The sequence below is a fragment of the Malania oleifera genome, chromosome 3 (genome assembly GCF_029873635.1).
Source record: "Malania oleifera isolate guangnan ecotype guangnan chromosome 3, ASM2987363v1, whole genome shotgun sequence".
NCBI classification, from domain to species: Eukaryota; Viridiplantae; Streptophyta; class Magnoliopsida; order Santalales; family Ximeniaceae; genus Malania; species Malania oleifera.
In genome coordinates this window covers 22688668-22705266 of record NC_080419.1, presented here as the reverse complement: position 1 = coordinate 22705266, position 16599 = coordinate 22688668, and the positions used below count along the sequence as shown (strand labels likewise).

The 16599-nt window shown below is 34.0% G+C and overlaps 1 protein-coding gene across 3 annotated transcripts in view; it reads left to right on the top strand.

Annotated features, from left to right (window-relative positions):
* Nucleotides 1–10341, top strand: part of LOC131152017 (sucrose nonfermenting 4-like protein) — a 29935-nt gene extending 19594 nt beyond the window's left edge. For 2 of the 3 annotated variants that reach the window (XM_058103573.1, XM_058103574.1), the window contains exons 8-14: nt 3128–3262; nt 6040–6184; nt 6256–6429; nt 7248–7311; nt 7486–7555; nt 8914–9028; nt 9649–10341. In XM_058103573.1, the coding sequence (XP_057959556.1) occupies nt 3128–3262; nt 6040–6184; nt 6256–6429; nt 7248–7311; nt 7486–7555; nt 8914–9028; nt 9649–9740 (795 nt within the window). In that variant the 3' untranslated portion in view covers nt 9741–10341. Of the gene's footprint in view, nt 1–3127; nt 3263–6039; nt 6185–6255; nt 6430–7247; nt 7332–7485; nt 7556–8913; nt 9029–9648 lie in introns of those variants that run through there. The other variant, XM_058103575.1, reaches the window with a different exon arrangement.
* The last annotated feature ends 6258 nt before the right edge of the window (nt 10342–16599 follow it).

Here is a 16599-nt window from a genome sequence, read left to right as displayed (position 1 = left end):
CGAACCACACAGCCTCTAACCTAAACTCTTTGCTTAGGGAACCATATGAACATTTCCTTTGCAAGATGATCCTCAATGCCGAGATTTGAGGTGGCGTTCAGTTAATGGAATAAAAAATATTCCCCTGGGATGACATTCACAGGAATCTCATTCCTGGGAATGGGATGTTGGTCCCATGAGATTCCCAGGAATGTTCACAGGGTTCAACATGGATTCTTGTCATGCATTTCAAAAAGATTATCATTATTACCCGTGACTTGTATATGAACCATATATGAAGAATAATCATATTTTCCAGCACAAAGGCCTATTAAAGTATGTTCTAAATTAAAAATACCCTAGTACCAAAGAGAGAAAGTTCTGGTCAGTCAGTGCCAAAGTTACTAGGGGAGAAATTATGAAGGAGAGTTAAGTATTGCCGAAGACCTGAGTGCAAGAAAAAGAAGGCTGGATGTAGTAACAAGGTTAGTAAAGGAAAGGAAAGAAATGGGGGGATTTTTCAGATTCAGAGAGTGGTGATATTAGTGAGTTTGATTATGGTGAGGGGGTTTGTTATTGGTTGAGATTCGAGAACAATGTGGGTGCATTTCTTGTTCTTGCAATGAAATAGGGTTGTATGTCCATTCCCCCCCCATTGGAAGGCTTGGAGAAAGTTTTTATTTTTGATAATGATGGGTTGGCGAACAAGTTATGAAGTGAGAATGGAATTTTGTTTACACCCATGATGGAGATCCCTAAGAAGGATAGAAGCTCAAAATCTTTTGGATAAAATGGATTTAAAGTTGAGTGACATTAGAGGAAATGAAGTGCATATGGATGGGGGTAAAAGTTGAAAGATGAAGGAAGAAAGGGAATTAGCGAATTTGAAAAGTTTGGTAAACTACGATGGAAAGGGTTTGAAAAGGGGGTTCCTTGCTTAATATTGTTTAGGTTTATTTTTTATTTTTATTTTATTTATTTTATTAGTTTTTTGTTTTTTCCTTTTTTCTTTATTTGGTGGACTTCTTGTTCCTGCACGTTGTACCTTCTCTTCTTTTCATCTAATGTACCTTCTTCTGTTATAAAAAATAAAAAATAAAAAAAAATACGTACCCTAAAAATTTCAACCATGATGAATAAAAAAATTTATCACAAAATAATCCAATTAACCATAATAATAGAGGGCAATATGGTTTCAACTATTAAGTTATATTATTATAACATAATAATATTATTATTTTTATCTTTTCTTGATGTTTGTTATTGTTATTATTATTGTTGTTGTTATTATTATAATTTATAACGCATAGTATGGGGGCATTAATGTCCAACCAACCCAATTGGTGGAGAGCAATTTAGTTCAAAAAATAAGGTTCAAATGGGAATGAGATTCCTATGAAACTCAGTAGCATGGGAATGGGATTCTCATGTTTTTTGGGAATCCTTCTTTCCTATAGAATATGATATTCTTGCTAGGGTAGAGTTTGATCCAAAATAAATGTGGGAATGGGATGCGTTGGATATTAACATTCCTGGGAACATTGGAAGATAGTGTGAACCAAACACCCCTTGGGGGTTCAAATGGTGTTGGTTAAGTTTGTTAAGGAGGTGGTTATAGAATGAGAGCTGGTTTATATTGTTTGTTTTGATGATAATGGTGTTCACCATTGAAGATCAGCATTAGAAGCCTAGTAACTTGTCTCCTTCATTTGTGTTTTCAGTGAGAGCAAACAAAATTATAAATGGTGGGCATGGACTCATCTAATGTGTTTCTTGTAAATCTTTCTTCACCAATCAGATTTGTAATCCCAATGTTCATTTTTCTCATGCTAAACCTGTTATTTGGAAGTCTAAGGTTCCCCCCAAAATGAAAGTTTTCATTTGGACTGCAGTCCTTGATAGAATCAACACTAATGATCTCTGGCAAAAAAAGTGCCAAATAAAGCTCTTAGCGCTTGATATATGTGTGCATTGTCATCAGGGTGCGGGGACTTGTGCACATTTGTTCTTAATGAGAAACTTTGAATAATTTGTTCTTAATGGGTTTTTATATCCCGTTAAAGGGTATTTTATCTATTTGTTTCAGGGGTTTTGGGAGAATGAGGGAGAGAAAAGCCTTGTTGAGGTAGTTGACAGTGATTTGGTGTATCTGGTCGATGAGTAATGCAAGTTTTTAAGGACTATGTTACTGTAGTTTATCAGGTCTGATGGAGCAGTGTTGTTGGCTTCTTTGTGGTGTTTAGCTAGTGGTATCTTTAGGGAAATTGTTTTTTTGACACGGAGAGGGATTGGCAAGCCTTTTTTCATTGGATATCTTGTCCCCTTATTTTATTTCTTTTATTTTTTAGTTGTATTTTTATTCTTTGTTTTTTAGACAATACCTTAACCTCCTCTATGTAATTATTCTCTTTTTATCTTAATATAATTCTTTATTCCCTTTGTTAAGATAAGGGAGGGGCGAATCATATGATTTGGGCATTTGCAACATAGGCCAAATAGTCCACCAGTGAGAAGGAGTGAACTAATTACTGATAGTGGGAGTAGAATGGGTAGAGGTAACCTAAATAACTTGGAATGAGATAGTTAGGATTTAATAGCCTTAATATGTTTGAGGAAATTGACCTTTGTCCTGTAAATTGGCGGAAAAGGATTCATGTGGCCAATCCCACCTAGTGGGACTTAAGTCTTGGTTTGTTATTGTTGTATAATTCTTGTCCATTGTATAATACACACACACACACATGCATATATATATATATATATAGCTAGTTTTGTTGTGTAGATAAAATTTAAATGTATTAGAAGATTTAATAGTTAAACATTCTAATATGGTTATTGATGTGTTAAACATCCACTTTTCCTGCATTTATGGTCCCATTCCATGTGGAAAGTAAAATGTTGAATACAGGCGGGACGGACAACAGTTTTAGATGCCAAGGCCTCAAGATAAAAAAGGCTTTGTACCATTCTAAATTATCTCTGATAGTTTAAGCTCTTGGGGAATGCAGCAACAATTGACATCAGTTATGAGGGTGTACTAGATATTCTTGTTCTGATTTTGTGTTTGTGTGAAGTGTAGATATTTGGATTCATACTAGATTACTTTGGATGATGATTTTTATTCAAAATATGCACATTTGATTTGCAGCTCAGAAATCATGGTTCTAGTTTGACGGAGGAAGAGCTTGAAACACATACTATATCTGCTTGGAAAGAGGGAAAGGCATATCTTAATAGACATATTGATGGGTATGGGGGAACATTTTCAAGGAATCTCATCCATGTGAGTGCTTTTTATGTGACTTCTAAAACTCTTATATGTAATGGACCAATTAAACTTGCTATTTTAATTTTATTAGTTCTTTACCATCAATAAGGTTAAATGTTTGGTGAGATGCATTATATTTTTTCATTATCATCATGATGTGTGAAGATAATTGCTCTAAATTGATGATTTGTACTTCTTTCTTTTTAAGATTATAAGCTATCTTGCCTTCTTAAAAAAAAATATAAGGGCATATGGAAAGGCTTATAAATTGGTCATGCATGCTTGCTTTTGCTTATATAAATCATACAGTATACATATATACATATGCACATAAATTGAAACAAACTTAGGGATTGCAACTCTTTTTTGAGTGTAATATCTGGGCTGTTGTTGCTTGTAAGAGAAGGCTCAGTTTTCACTTTTGTATGTCCCTCGGAGTAAGAAGAATGACTTAATTCAAACCAGACTTTAGTCTAACCGCTTATGCTATTTTTTTTTAAAAATTTTAAAATAAACATTTAAAACCTGTTTTAGAGTTACAAAAAGGTGTAAGAGGCTACATTAGTGTGGATTTTGTGATCTCCCTGTGTTACTTTTTTTGATAAAAGAGAAAATACATTAAGAGAGAAATTATAACTTATATGAGGATACGGAATCCTAAAAAATAAATAAATAAATAGAAAATGACAATAATTAATCAAGAAATCCCCTCTTTAAACCCTTCCCACCATAATTCATGGAACACTTCAAATTTTCTATTCCCTATGACCCTACTTAGCCTTAGCTTTACCACCATCGAGCCAAATTTTGTTTCCTTCACTATCAGACATTTGTAAACCCAATTTAACCATCAAATGTGGAGCTTGTAGACCCTTCCCAGAAATCTCCTCTATGGGTGGGCAAAATTCCATCCTTGTCCATTTGCTAAGGCCTTCACTATCATTGTTTGAACATCCCTTCAATTCATTTTTTTTCCCTTGCAAATGCTATCCCTCTCACTAGTTTCTCCCTTCTAAACAATTGGTTCTTGCACTATACTTAAAACATCTCTCCTTAGAACTATTTTTGTTATCACATCAGAATTAACTCACTTTTCTTCTAACTTTTTCCTCATGACAGCACCCATCTGCACTGCCTTCTGACAATTGTAATTTATTCCCCTGAACTTTAACCTCAGTAGAATTTTGTTTCTTAATAGAGCCCTCCACCCCTATTTCAGCCACTGCAGAAGGCCCACTGAAGGTCCTTTGTACCGGAATTTCTGCTCCAATTAAAAGAATAGAATCATCAAGCAAACTTCCAGAATTTTTTGAAAGGCCTCTTTATTTTGTCACCTCTTTCCCTCTAATCCTTCCGGTACTGATGCTTCTTTATGGAGAAGAGGAAATACCCTCTTGGCCATCATCTTCGAAGATGTGCATTGCAATGTTGGATTTGCGTCTAGGCTCTGCTTCAAAGACAATATACCTACTGAGTCCATGGGTTCCCTAGAATATTTAATGGGATAACTTTGGTCTTGTTCAATCACAGGCACCTCTTGAACTCCAGGAATCTGGGCTTGGTTTAAATGAGATAAGTGAGATTGAAGGTCCTCATCCAATGTTAAATCCTCTTGGGCTTTATTATTAGGAATTAGGCCTGCCCAGTGGCCCAATTCAATCCCTCAATCATGGCTCTTCCTGCATCCTCCTTAGAAAATAAGTTATTGTAGAAGTCTGTAATCAGACCCGCAATTTGACCTGGATCCCCGGTAATTGAACCCTATCATCTTCAAGTCTTTTAATAAAGTTCCTTTTCCTCCTCCCACTTGCCACTGTATGAAACAATCTTGTGTTACAATCCCCATTCTCGACCTGCTTCATCCTATATTTGTGCCTCCAACTTATCTTCCCTCAGAAGTTGTTCAAACTCATTAGTTTACTGAATTCTTCTACTAACATCATCTTAGGCCCGCCTTCTGTTAGACCATTATAAAAAAGAGTATCTGTAATTAAATGTGGGCCCTATTAAAAGGTTTGTTTAGAAACAAAATCCATTTGCCTTGGTTTTCCCCCTTCCTCCTCAGTGATACTGTCAACTTTGAATATAGGCAATAGTATCTAGAGGTATGTTGGCTTTCATATGCTGAACTGAGTAGTCATACCAGAAGATTTTTTTTAGTGGAATAATTGTGATATTTCTAAGGCAGAAAATTTATTTATTTACAAGTAATTTGTTTTATGTTGGGAGTTTGACTATGGCACTTATTTGCTTGGATGGTTGACTGATGTGAAGATTTAAACTGCAATAAAAAGATCTTCATATTGGCATGCTCCAAATTAGAGAAAGTATTTAAGGTCTTTGGAAAGATGAATGTGGGTTAAACTGTTGAAGAAAAGGTTCAAAGAGCTAGTGTGGGGCAGTTAGTGCAACAATGATAAAATAGAGAATGCAAATTTCTGATCATGATGAGTTTGTGGATCAGAATTGGGACGACACTCGTTTTTGCCCTGTTTAAGAATATGTGATTAGGGTATTAAATATGAGATTTCACGCTGAAAGTTTATTGTGAACTCTGCAGCTCTTTGTGTTTTTTCTATCAGTATTAATTGTGGTCATGTTCTTCTACGAATTTACCAAATTTATCAATATTGTCCAATTTTCTGTGGGATTTTCTATATTTACTATGCAATTTTGAGAGATTTTCATGCTGAATTTTGTTGTTAATAATAATGCTGCCATGAACAGTGATGAATGCAACATTCTTGTTGTCGTGAGTCTTTTCAGGTGACGTAAGTTTGTTAATTGTGCAGGCTGGGCCATATGATAATTTAAAAGATGTTGCTTTAAAGATCTTGCAAAATGAGGTGGCCACAGTTCCTGTTATCCATTCGTCTTCAGAGGATGGATCTTTCTCACAACTGTTACACCTTGCTTCACTTTCGGGAATTCTAAAGTGTAAGCCATTTTGTTAGTTTGCTGATTATCTTTATGTGACTTGTTTGTAATACAAGTGCCATTTTCTTCAGCTATTTGCAGGTATTTTAGACATTCTTCTAGCTCATTGCCCATACTCCAACTACCAATTTATGCACTTCCTGTGGGTACTTGGGTCCCAAGAATTGGAGAAACAAATAAACGGCTGTTAGCAATGTTGAGACCAAGCGCTTCTCTTAGTTCAGCGCTGAATTTGTTGGTTCAAGGTATGCTTCTTTTTTATATTGAACAATGAAAAAATATCAGGGAGAAATGGAATAATGATTAATTTTTTAATGGGAAAATAACTCCATTTTCAATTAACAAGTGGATCTCTTCAGCCTTTCCTTAAACTCACATTCAATCTTCTTTATCCACAATTCTAATGCACCTGAGATTGTTCACCTCTCTGTTTTCCTTTATTAGTGAATATGCAATCCTTTGTACACAAAATTCATCTGTGCTTGTGCGTATACACAAAAATCTATCTACTTATGCATGTATATATGTTTGCATACATATGTATATATGTATTATGCAGATGTATATATACATGTGTTTTCAGTTAAATTTCTGAAATTGCTATCTGATTTTTACCTAGGCATTTCAGCCTCCGGTCTGATTGATTTGATTCAGTCCATATGAAATATTTACTTCTGCATTGGCAAAAGTGAGAACTTACACGGTATATTGGGTAATTGATTGAAGGTGGCGTATGGCATCTTGGCCTAAGTCTTTTTGTAGTTCAAACGGTAGTTATAAAGTAATTCAAGCTTAAATGCTTGGATAAGGAGATTAAATTTATTCTTGTGTGGGTGCAATCATGGGGTTGAGCTGCTTGCTCAAGAGCCAGGCTAGAAATCCACTGGATATGTCACATAAAATTCAATCATTTGCTTCATGCATCTGTCATGGATTGGGTGCCCACTGGCACAGTGGAATAGTGTACCTTGTTTGTGAATGAATGAAATGAAGCAATTTAAGATTTACTTCAGCCATATGTCCATCTCTTAATTCTTATGCTATTATGCTTTTGTCTCTGCAGCTCAAGTTAGTTCAATACCAATAGTCGATGATAACAACTCATTATTGGATATATATTCTCGAAGGTAAGCTGTAATTCTCAAAGGTAAGCTGTAGTTTAAATTAGTTGTCATATATCTCGGTAAGTGGATATATGTTGTCTGTATTTTTTTTTTCTTTGATAGAATGTTGTCTGTATTAGAATCAATTTTCTTCTATTCCATAATGGAAGTTTCTATTTGTTCATTATTCTTTGACAGTGATATTACAGCTTTGGCAAAAGATAGAGCTTATACAAATATTAATCTTGACGAAATGACCATTCATCAGGTAACTTATATATACGTATATATTTTTCTTGGTTATGTATGGGAGAAAATGAACTGCACATATTGAAATCATTATTTTAGTGTAATGTAGTGCCTTTTAAGGATGCTAGTCTGCTTTTATCTTTTAGCAATGTAAAAGAAAGTTGAGACTAAGTTAATGTCAATAATGAGGGGAGGCATTCTGTTACAATTCTTTTAATTAATTACTGGTACTGGGAGATATAAGTCTCTGGCGTGCTCTTTTTAATCCTATTGAAAATTGTTAACAAGTCTTCATTAATCCTCTTGAAATTTGTCGCAGTTTGGCTAAGATTCTTGGATTGCTGATAATATTTTTCAGTATTCTCACATGTTTAGATAGATTCTAGCTGTTGCAGTAATCACTAACTGTTACTCTGTCCTCATCTCTCGGTCCTTCTGCTTGTCCGGGTTCCCTTAATGGCTCATATTTACAACTTTATTCTTTCCTGGAGTTTTAGTTAGTTCTTGGTGGACGGCACAAGTTTTTCTTATCTGAGGAATTTGAGCCTTTTGTTATGGATTTAGAAAGAGCGCATACCTCAGGTATCCATGTGGATATTTATTGCAGTATTTGTGCACATTTCTTCACAATTGATTGTCTTTCCTCAGATATAGAGAAATCATGATTGGGTTTAATTTGCTGAAGGACCCTTACAGAATGTCTCACAACTTTTCTGGTGAAATTGATTGCTGCTTTTACTAGACAACGAATTCGACAGATGACTATGATTTTGTCAGGGTATGGTTTTATCAGGCATGTATAAGGTAGCAGTAGTGAATGAAGGATTGTTGTGGTGGAAAGGACCACGGTCCTTAAGATTGAAGAAAACTAATCTTTGAAGAATGATAGAAGCATTGTTTTTGTGTATTGAAGTCATAACCTTAATGCTTTTTCCTCGTGGTAATGAATTTGATTATGGAGGTCAATCGCTGTATTCCTCATCCTTACTTCTTGTTATGCATTCCTTGATACTCTTAATTTACAGGATACTTATTGGATCACATCTATAGACCACCAATAAAGCTGGGAAATTTATAGCCAACTTTAGGCATTCAAGTAGGGACCTAGGGGAGAATCGATTGTTGCAGAAAACAATTCTGGAGGCATTTGCATGCTTTAGAGCAGGTTTCATGAGGAGGTCCTAGTTCCAGTGTCTTTATAGGTGGTCATAATTTAAGATCTTATATGGGATGAAATCAGTTGGAGAAGTGTGCTTATGCACTGTAACATATTTTTGAGATTTGATTGTTGATAAATGCAGTTTAGATGAATGGGCCATATGTATGGCATTGTAGCCCTTAGGAAACTCATTTTTTTCTATTAATTTGTTTAAATAGGCATTGCTGCGGGTACAGGATTCATATTCTGCTTATGAATTCAGCAGTCAAAGATGTCAGATGTGTTTGCGCTCTGATCCACTGCAAAAAGTGATGGAACGATTGGCGAACCCAGGTAATTTTTCATTTTCAATGGCAACCCAGTTAAATTTTTTATTTCTCTCTCCTCTCCTAACATGTCTTATTCATTTGTCAACTGCAAAAAATTCAGAATAGGTGTTCCTAAATTGTTGGACAAGGCATATAGTATATCATTGTACAGAATTATGCATAATATGAAGATTATTTTCCGTGGATGATTAGCCTATTTTCTTGAAATGCCTTACTGTTCAAAGAAGGTGAAGGAAAATGTAAATTCCGGAACCTGGAAATTTCTGTTGATACCTGTGCTTTGTTTTATGCTTATCCATGCCATTGCTATCCTTATTTTTCTCATCTTGAGCCTTTTCTCCAATAACAGAAGTTACAATTGTTTGGTTTTGGGTTTTAAGACTTGTTAGTCGAGGCAACTTGGAAGTCGACAACTTAATGGTGGGGTTTTATTGGATTGGCTATGATTGATTTTTATTCTATTGTGGTTGTCCTGCCTTGATGGATTTGTTGGGCTGAATGTGGGAGGGCTTTCTACTTATTTTGTCTTGTTCATGCTGTTGTGATTGTGGTTTTTGGTTGGTCTCTTGCCACAATATCCCTCAGCTTGATTTCTATTCGCTAACTGATCTCCAATGATTGCAGGGGTTAGACGACTTATTGTTGTGGAGGCTGGCAGTAAGCGTGTAGAAGGCATTATTTCACTGAGCGACATTTTTAGGCTGTTGCTTGGTTAGCGAGATGCAAATTGCTAAAGTTATATTGAAAAGGGCTCATTCAATGGTTCCAGAAGCAATTCCACCTACCAATCTGCACAGGCACCGTCACCTGCCTTGCCTTTCAAGCAAACACCACTCTCTTCCACGGTGACATCTCAGTTGTTTCAAATTTGCAATTGGATCGGTCTCTTGCTTTCTTGCCTGATTTTTTAGGATATTAGGCTAGATCACGGGGGCCTGAAAATTGAGAGGATTCAATTTTATCCCAGATATTCATCTCCTCCCTCTGGCCCACATTGTTATCATCTAAATTATGCTGCTAATGTTGCCGTCGTCATCGTGAAGAGCATGGGATGCGTAATAGTTTCATATTGCTACTAACAAGAAATTGGAAAAAAAAGGTGGAAGAGTACGAAGTGATTCAACTCATTCTGTCCCGTGCTTACTTCATCGGCCTGTGATTGGCATTTATGTTCCCCTCCCCCCACCCCCACCATTTTCATGTTGTGATTTATAATAATGGAAAATATCAAACATTGCAATGCCATTGTATTTGTATGTAAGCCTGCAAAGTTGAACCCTAGTAATTGATAAGAGGCCAATTCCATCCTCTTGACGACCCAGGGGCTCATATTTGTTATTGGGTTGCAGTAGCTGAAGATCCAGCGAAGAAATGAAATAATCAGGATGATGTTGAGTAACTTAATTAGGTGTACTAAATGGAATTCTTAGCAGAAAGAAGTGGCCAGGCTGGGTGCAAATGTGATGCATCTAATTAATTCGGCTTGTTGCTGAAGCATTCTACATTAAAGAGAGAACTTAAGGTGTCTTCACCACCCTAGGGCTTGAATATTGTTTGGCGTGCAGGATCTGATCCTGGTCTGGCATTGTTTCAGCGCAGTGACCCCAAGATTACAAGTCTTTTTTTAAAGAGTTGGGGGGTATGTGAAGCTGGTGCCTTATATGAGCAAATGTCACTTGGAAATGATCTGTTTGCGTGCATAAAAATAATATGCAGTTGTTATTAACTGGACGAAGACCTTAATGCTAATAGTTGGATCATTGCACTTACTGCACGTATTGTATTGGTAGTAGAAATGGAATGAAAATGGAGGGAATATAATCGAATTTGTTTCTTGATTTCATTATGTGTTTTATTCAAATTTTCATTCCATTCTTTTTCGAGTCATTTTATTTCGGAAACTGAAAATAGCGATAGTATCAAATCCTTTTTGCATGGTTTCTAGTTTGGGTAAAGAAGAGAATTGTTTAGACGGATAACCATCTAAACTATTCAAGTTTTTATGATTAGAATTCAAACCAATTACTTTCACTATTTTTGGTTCATTATGTTAACGAGTTGAGTTTTGTCATGTTCAAATTTATTCATTAAATTTTAAGTTATGCTTGGACTCGAGTTGAGTTCAAATTGAAGTGTAAATATACTTGTCCAATCACTTTAATCCAAGTTTCAATGGAGTTCGAGTTGAGTATAGCAAAGCCTTTTTATATTCAAACTTATTGATTATATCTTATTAGAATTACAAAAGGCTAGATTGACCTTAAATAAAACTAGAATATACTTATCCATTCAAGCTTTCTATTGGGTTTTGATTGCTTTTATTTAGGACTTGTTTGATATGTTACGAAACAAAAATGCTTAAATACAAACATGGAGTGGTGTGTAATATTAACCCGTCGGCAGTCTTCTATCATAGTTAATAGCAACATCTTAAGGTGTTAGTGGTAGGTTTGTTGAATCGAAAATTAAGGAATTGGATAGAGTAAAAAATGAAGATCATAAGGGAGTTAGGCTAGTAGATTATAAATTGACATCTTTGTTGCCACTCTTGTGACCATTTAAACAAGTCCACCCATAAGCTTCTAGATGAGCTTAATTTGAGTTCACAATCGAGCCCCAAATAAGCCTTATCATAGACCAAAATCTTGTTCAAGTTTATCTTATTTAGTAAATGAGGGTAAGAGTAGGCTTGAAAATTGCTTATTTATACAAATGAACGAGTAGAGCAAGTCCATGCTAAATTGAGTTATTGAGCTTGTGAACTAGTTAGATTTTTTGTAGCCCTAGTTATTTAGATGGTGTTAGAAATGTTAAAAGAGCAAGAAATAAAATCATAAAAATTAAAGATGGTCTTAGAATAAGAGATAATAAATTCACGAGTACTTATGCTTTTCAAATAGGATTAGTGGAAATCCTAAAAGATAATTTTAGAAAGATGGGAATAATATTATACTAATGGCCCGTTTGGTTTGGTGGAATAGCTATTCATTGGAACAAGATGGAATTTAGTTTAAATCTTGGGAATGAAGAGAATAGTTATTCCTCATATATATTCTTAATTATTTCATTCAACATGTAATTAAAAAGGAATAAACATCCCTATGATAGAATTTGGGAATAGTTATTCCTTATTATGAACTCATAAAATGTTTTATATTGTTATTTGTTTTATAATAATAACATAATTTCTCTTATAACTAATTGTAACTAACTTATTAAAATTAATCTATTAATGGAAATAGACATTTAGCAAACTAGACATAACCTAAGGGATATTTAGAGGAATGTTTTTGTAGGAGCAAATAAATGGTTATGCAAAAAAGAATAATAAGTTTTCAAATGATACATAGAGGACATTGCTAAGGCAACAATAAATTGGTGATATGGTCTTTGAGTTTGTTACGTGATATCAGTAAATACATACCTTAAAGAAGAAAGAACACTTAATAACCTTAAAAAAAGGAAAAATGTAAAAGTTAAACATATTTTTTCTTAATTAATTAAGTAGATTGTTTATCATGTAAAAAGTGTAAAGTTATATTATGTAAAAGTTTTCAACTAGACAATGTAAAATATTTGTGCTAGATGTATGCAATTAAAAAAATTTGTAATTGAACCTAAAAGGAAAAATTATTATCAAATTCAATGATAACATAAAAAAGAATGCAACTCGAAGGTGATAACGTAGACATATAAGTAGGATGATTAGTTCTATTTGCTACATAGCATAAGTGGTTTTAAGTAAATTTAGAGTAAGTGGTGATTAGATTAGGATGCCCAAAAAAGAATAGATAAAACAAAAATACGATTTAAGACATTGTACCAATGTGTAGATATGTAAAATCTTTAAAAGTAAAAAAATTAAGAAAAATGCAAAAGAAGAAGAAGAAGAAAACTATTAGTAAAAAGCTCCTTTATAGCATATAATAATTTGTATAATAGCATAGGTAACAAACGAGAAAAAAATCATTCAAAATTTTTAGGACTAGAGAAAGAAAGTTTGGAGAGTTAAGTAATATTAAGAAATATATAAAATAGGAATGGTGTTGCCATACGTAGTGAAAAAAAAGAAGAAGGAAAAACGAGAAAATTATTTCAATTTTATATTTGATGAAAGCAAGTGAAAGGCTTGAACTTAGTAGTGATGAATGAGGAAAGCTACAAATTTATGATTTATTTATTAAATTTAAGTTAATGAAGATATGAAATTAAGTATTGTTAGCCCTAGTAGCTAAGAGTTCTCTTTCTATCTTATTTTGATGACAACAACCCATTAGTGGTTCTTAAGTATGCTAACATTTTTCCTCAAATTCAGTTCAGATATACATCACAGTTCCAAGGCAAGCATGAGGGTCAAACATATATCAAACAAACAAAAAGCAAATGACCATCAACAAAATTCCACACATGGTACATCTGGAGCTCAACCACCCAAACAAAACATATATATATATATATATATAACTCTACATTAACTGTATTTTTGTTGGGTTGTGTGTGTGAGAGGTAAGATGTATGTTACAACTCTTGTGAATATGGTGTGGTCAAGAGTATCTTACAAGAGACGAGTAAATCACATAAGCATATAGTTCATAATAGGTTAGAACATAAATTTCGAGTTCACACATGCATATCAAAGTCACTTAACTGCATAAGATGTCGAAATGACTTTCAAACGTATTTGATCAAACCAAGACATCTTATAATTGGTAAAAATTAATTCTGGACAAGTTTGGACTTTAACTTGAACAAAAACCATTTTTAGACTTGTCCACATTCATTTAGGTCCTAATATAAAACAAAGGGAGTCGTCGACGAATACAGGGGATTCATCGACGAACATATGAAGGAAACTCGTCGACGTACACATGGGAATTGTCGACAATGAGATCCCGAGACCACCTAAAATCTTAGAGCATACTCGTCGATGAATACAGAGGATTTGGCGATGAAGGTACAATGGTGGCTCATCGACGTATAAAGGGGAATCGTCTACGAAGAGAAACCGAAACCTATCTAAATTCAGCAGAGAAGTCTTGTTTACGAACACAGAGGATTTGTCGACGTAGGCATGTGTACGACTTGTCGACAAGGTCATGAAATCGTCGACGAGTGTCGGGCTACAGACAACATTTAATGCACAGTAACGACTAGTTTTGGGCTTGTCTTTTCTCCATTAATGCCCAACGGCTCTCTAGCGAGTTGCTCATCCCTTTGCCTTAAATATGCGTCTTGTGCATTCATTTTAAGTTAGTTGAGCACTTGGTTGTTAAGCATGTTAATTGAGCACTCATTTCTAGGTTTTCATCTTTGCTTATACTCTCTTGCTTTTTACTCTTATCTTACACATTATTTACAAAGAGAGTAGTGGAAGGTTTGATTTGTATTATCAGCTCAAGAAGGAGCACTTTGAAGTTGTATCTAATTGTTTTGATTTGTTGTATTGAGGGATTCTTTGTGAGCCTTTGTAAGATGACTTTTGGTGAGCATCTTGTTGTAGCTTTTGGCGAGCAGTTGGATTGTAAAAGCTTCTTCGTCTTGAAGGAGGATTGATTAGTAGATTTGAGGAATCATTGAGTTGGTCTCAAGGCGTGGACGTAGGCTTGGTGCCGAAGCACGTTTATATCGCCGTGTTAAGCTCTTCTCACCCTTCCTCTTTTACTTTGCTTGCTTGTTATTATTCACTTTGAATATAAATTGTGATATAATACCTTGTATCTTGCCAAGATAAATTTATGACTATAGAAAAAGTTATATATCCGCTAAAGACGTCTATTCGTCCCCCCTCTAGATGCACATACCTGGGCCGACAAGTATAAATAAAATAAGATGAAAGGAAGAAAAACAATAGGATTTCTGGTTGAAGTTTGGGAATTATAAATTGCAATAACCATCATGAAAAATTTCTATGAGTTCTATAATTCAGCTTTAACTTTGACCAAGTGGGTAAGTATTTATTTATTTATTTTGTAGAGTATTGTCCTCAATTGTGTAGTATAGCATAAGTGTGTGTTTAGATAGTTGATTACACTTTGTATGTATCTATTGATAATTAAATTTAAGAATTTGACTTAAATAAGTACAAATAAATAATAAAATCTTGGAATAAAAGAAAAAAGGAATAGAAAAAATTAGTACAATCATAGTGGCAAATCTACATAATGTTAAATGTCCATTCACATAAGCAAAAAGGTCCTGCATATATGTGTGTGTGAAAAAATATTGGGACAAAGAGCCTAAGCATCATGGACAATGGAGACTTAGCTTTTTTTGATCGGACTACGTCTCCATCTATAAGAGACACAAGGAGTTAATTATAGAAAATGCATGACACTTTCATTGATGTAGTGATGTCCTATATATAGGACTTGTACAAGGTATAGTTTGTTACAAATTCAAATACAAATTCAAAAGTATTTAAATACTAAATCAAAGAGATTCTAAACTATCAAATTCAAATACAAATTCAAAAATATTTAAATATTACATTAATGAAATTCTAGATACATTATATTCAAATAATACAATTTGAAGAATTCAAGATCGCCGCATACAATAAGATATTCACAAATCTTCAACTGTTAGGGTTCAACAAATTTCCTTAATATTATTGATTGGGTGTGATGTAACTAAGGACAATGAGAAATTTTTGGGGAACTAATTTGGTCAATAAAGGTAATTTGGGAAGGTCTACAACTAGTAACACTTTTCAAATTTATTTACATTTTGAAATTCTTTAATGTAAGAAGATTTTGAAGAGGTGCTCACAATGATCGACAGTTATGCAAGGAGTGAGATTGTTTATGGAGGGATTGGTTGGCTGAGTCAACTACATAAGAGGAGTGATGACAAAAAATGAACCTAGAAATAATTTAAAGCATCCAAAGTTATTGTTAGAATGCAAGCGCAATATGAAATTTAAACCATTTCTTTTCATTTTGGTGATATATAAGATGGGTTATTTTGTTATCTAATGAACCTTTAGTATGGTTATGACCCTTAGGAAACTATGTTTATAGGATGTTACTATAACCTTAACCAATCACTTCGACATCTACTTTTTTTTTTGACAATTCATAATAGAAGGAGATTTTTTTCCTAAATATTTGACTAAGAAATGATCAAAAAGTAGAAGCGAAGGTTCCTATAGCTTTCATTATGAAAATAAATTTGATATGACTTTTCACTTTACTTTAAATTATTGAAGTGTTTGAAGTTCTTAACTTATTGGGGCAATTTAGGCTTGAATTTCTCTGAGTAGTTTAAATTATTTTTAATGAATTGGGCTCATGTTTCCAAATTTTGAATTGCTTATGAAAACTTGGGACAAATTGGGTGATTTTGGGACGTGGTCTGGGATTTACGAACAGCAATGCTAAAAATATTTGGGTTACTCATACTGGAATTAATCTAATACGCAAGTGAGTTTGAAATATTTTTTGCAAAAAATAATTCAATTTTTAGAGTACTTAGGTATCATGTAAGAAAATAACCTAGCATTCCTCTTTTCTTTCCACAAAGTCAATTTAAATATAATAATATTAACAACAACAACAACAAGAACTTATAGACTTA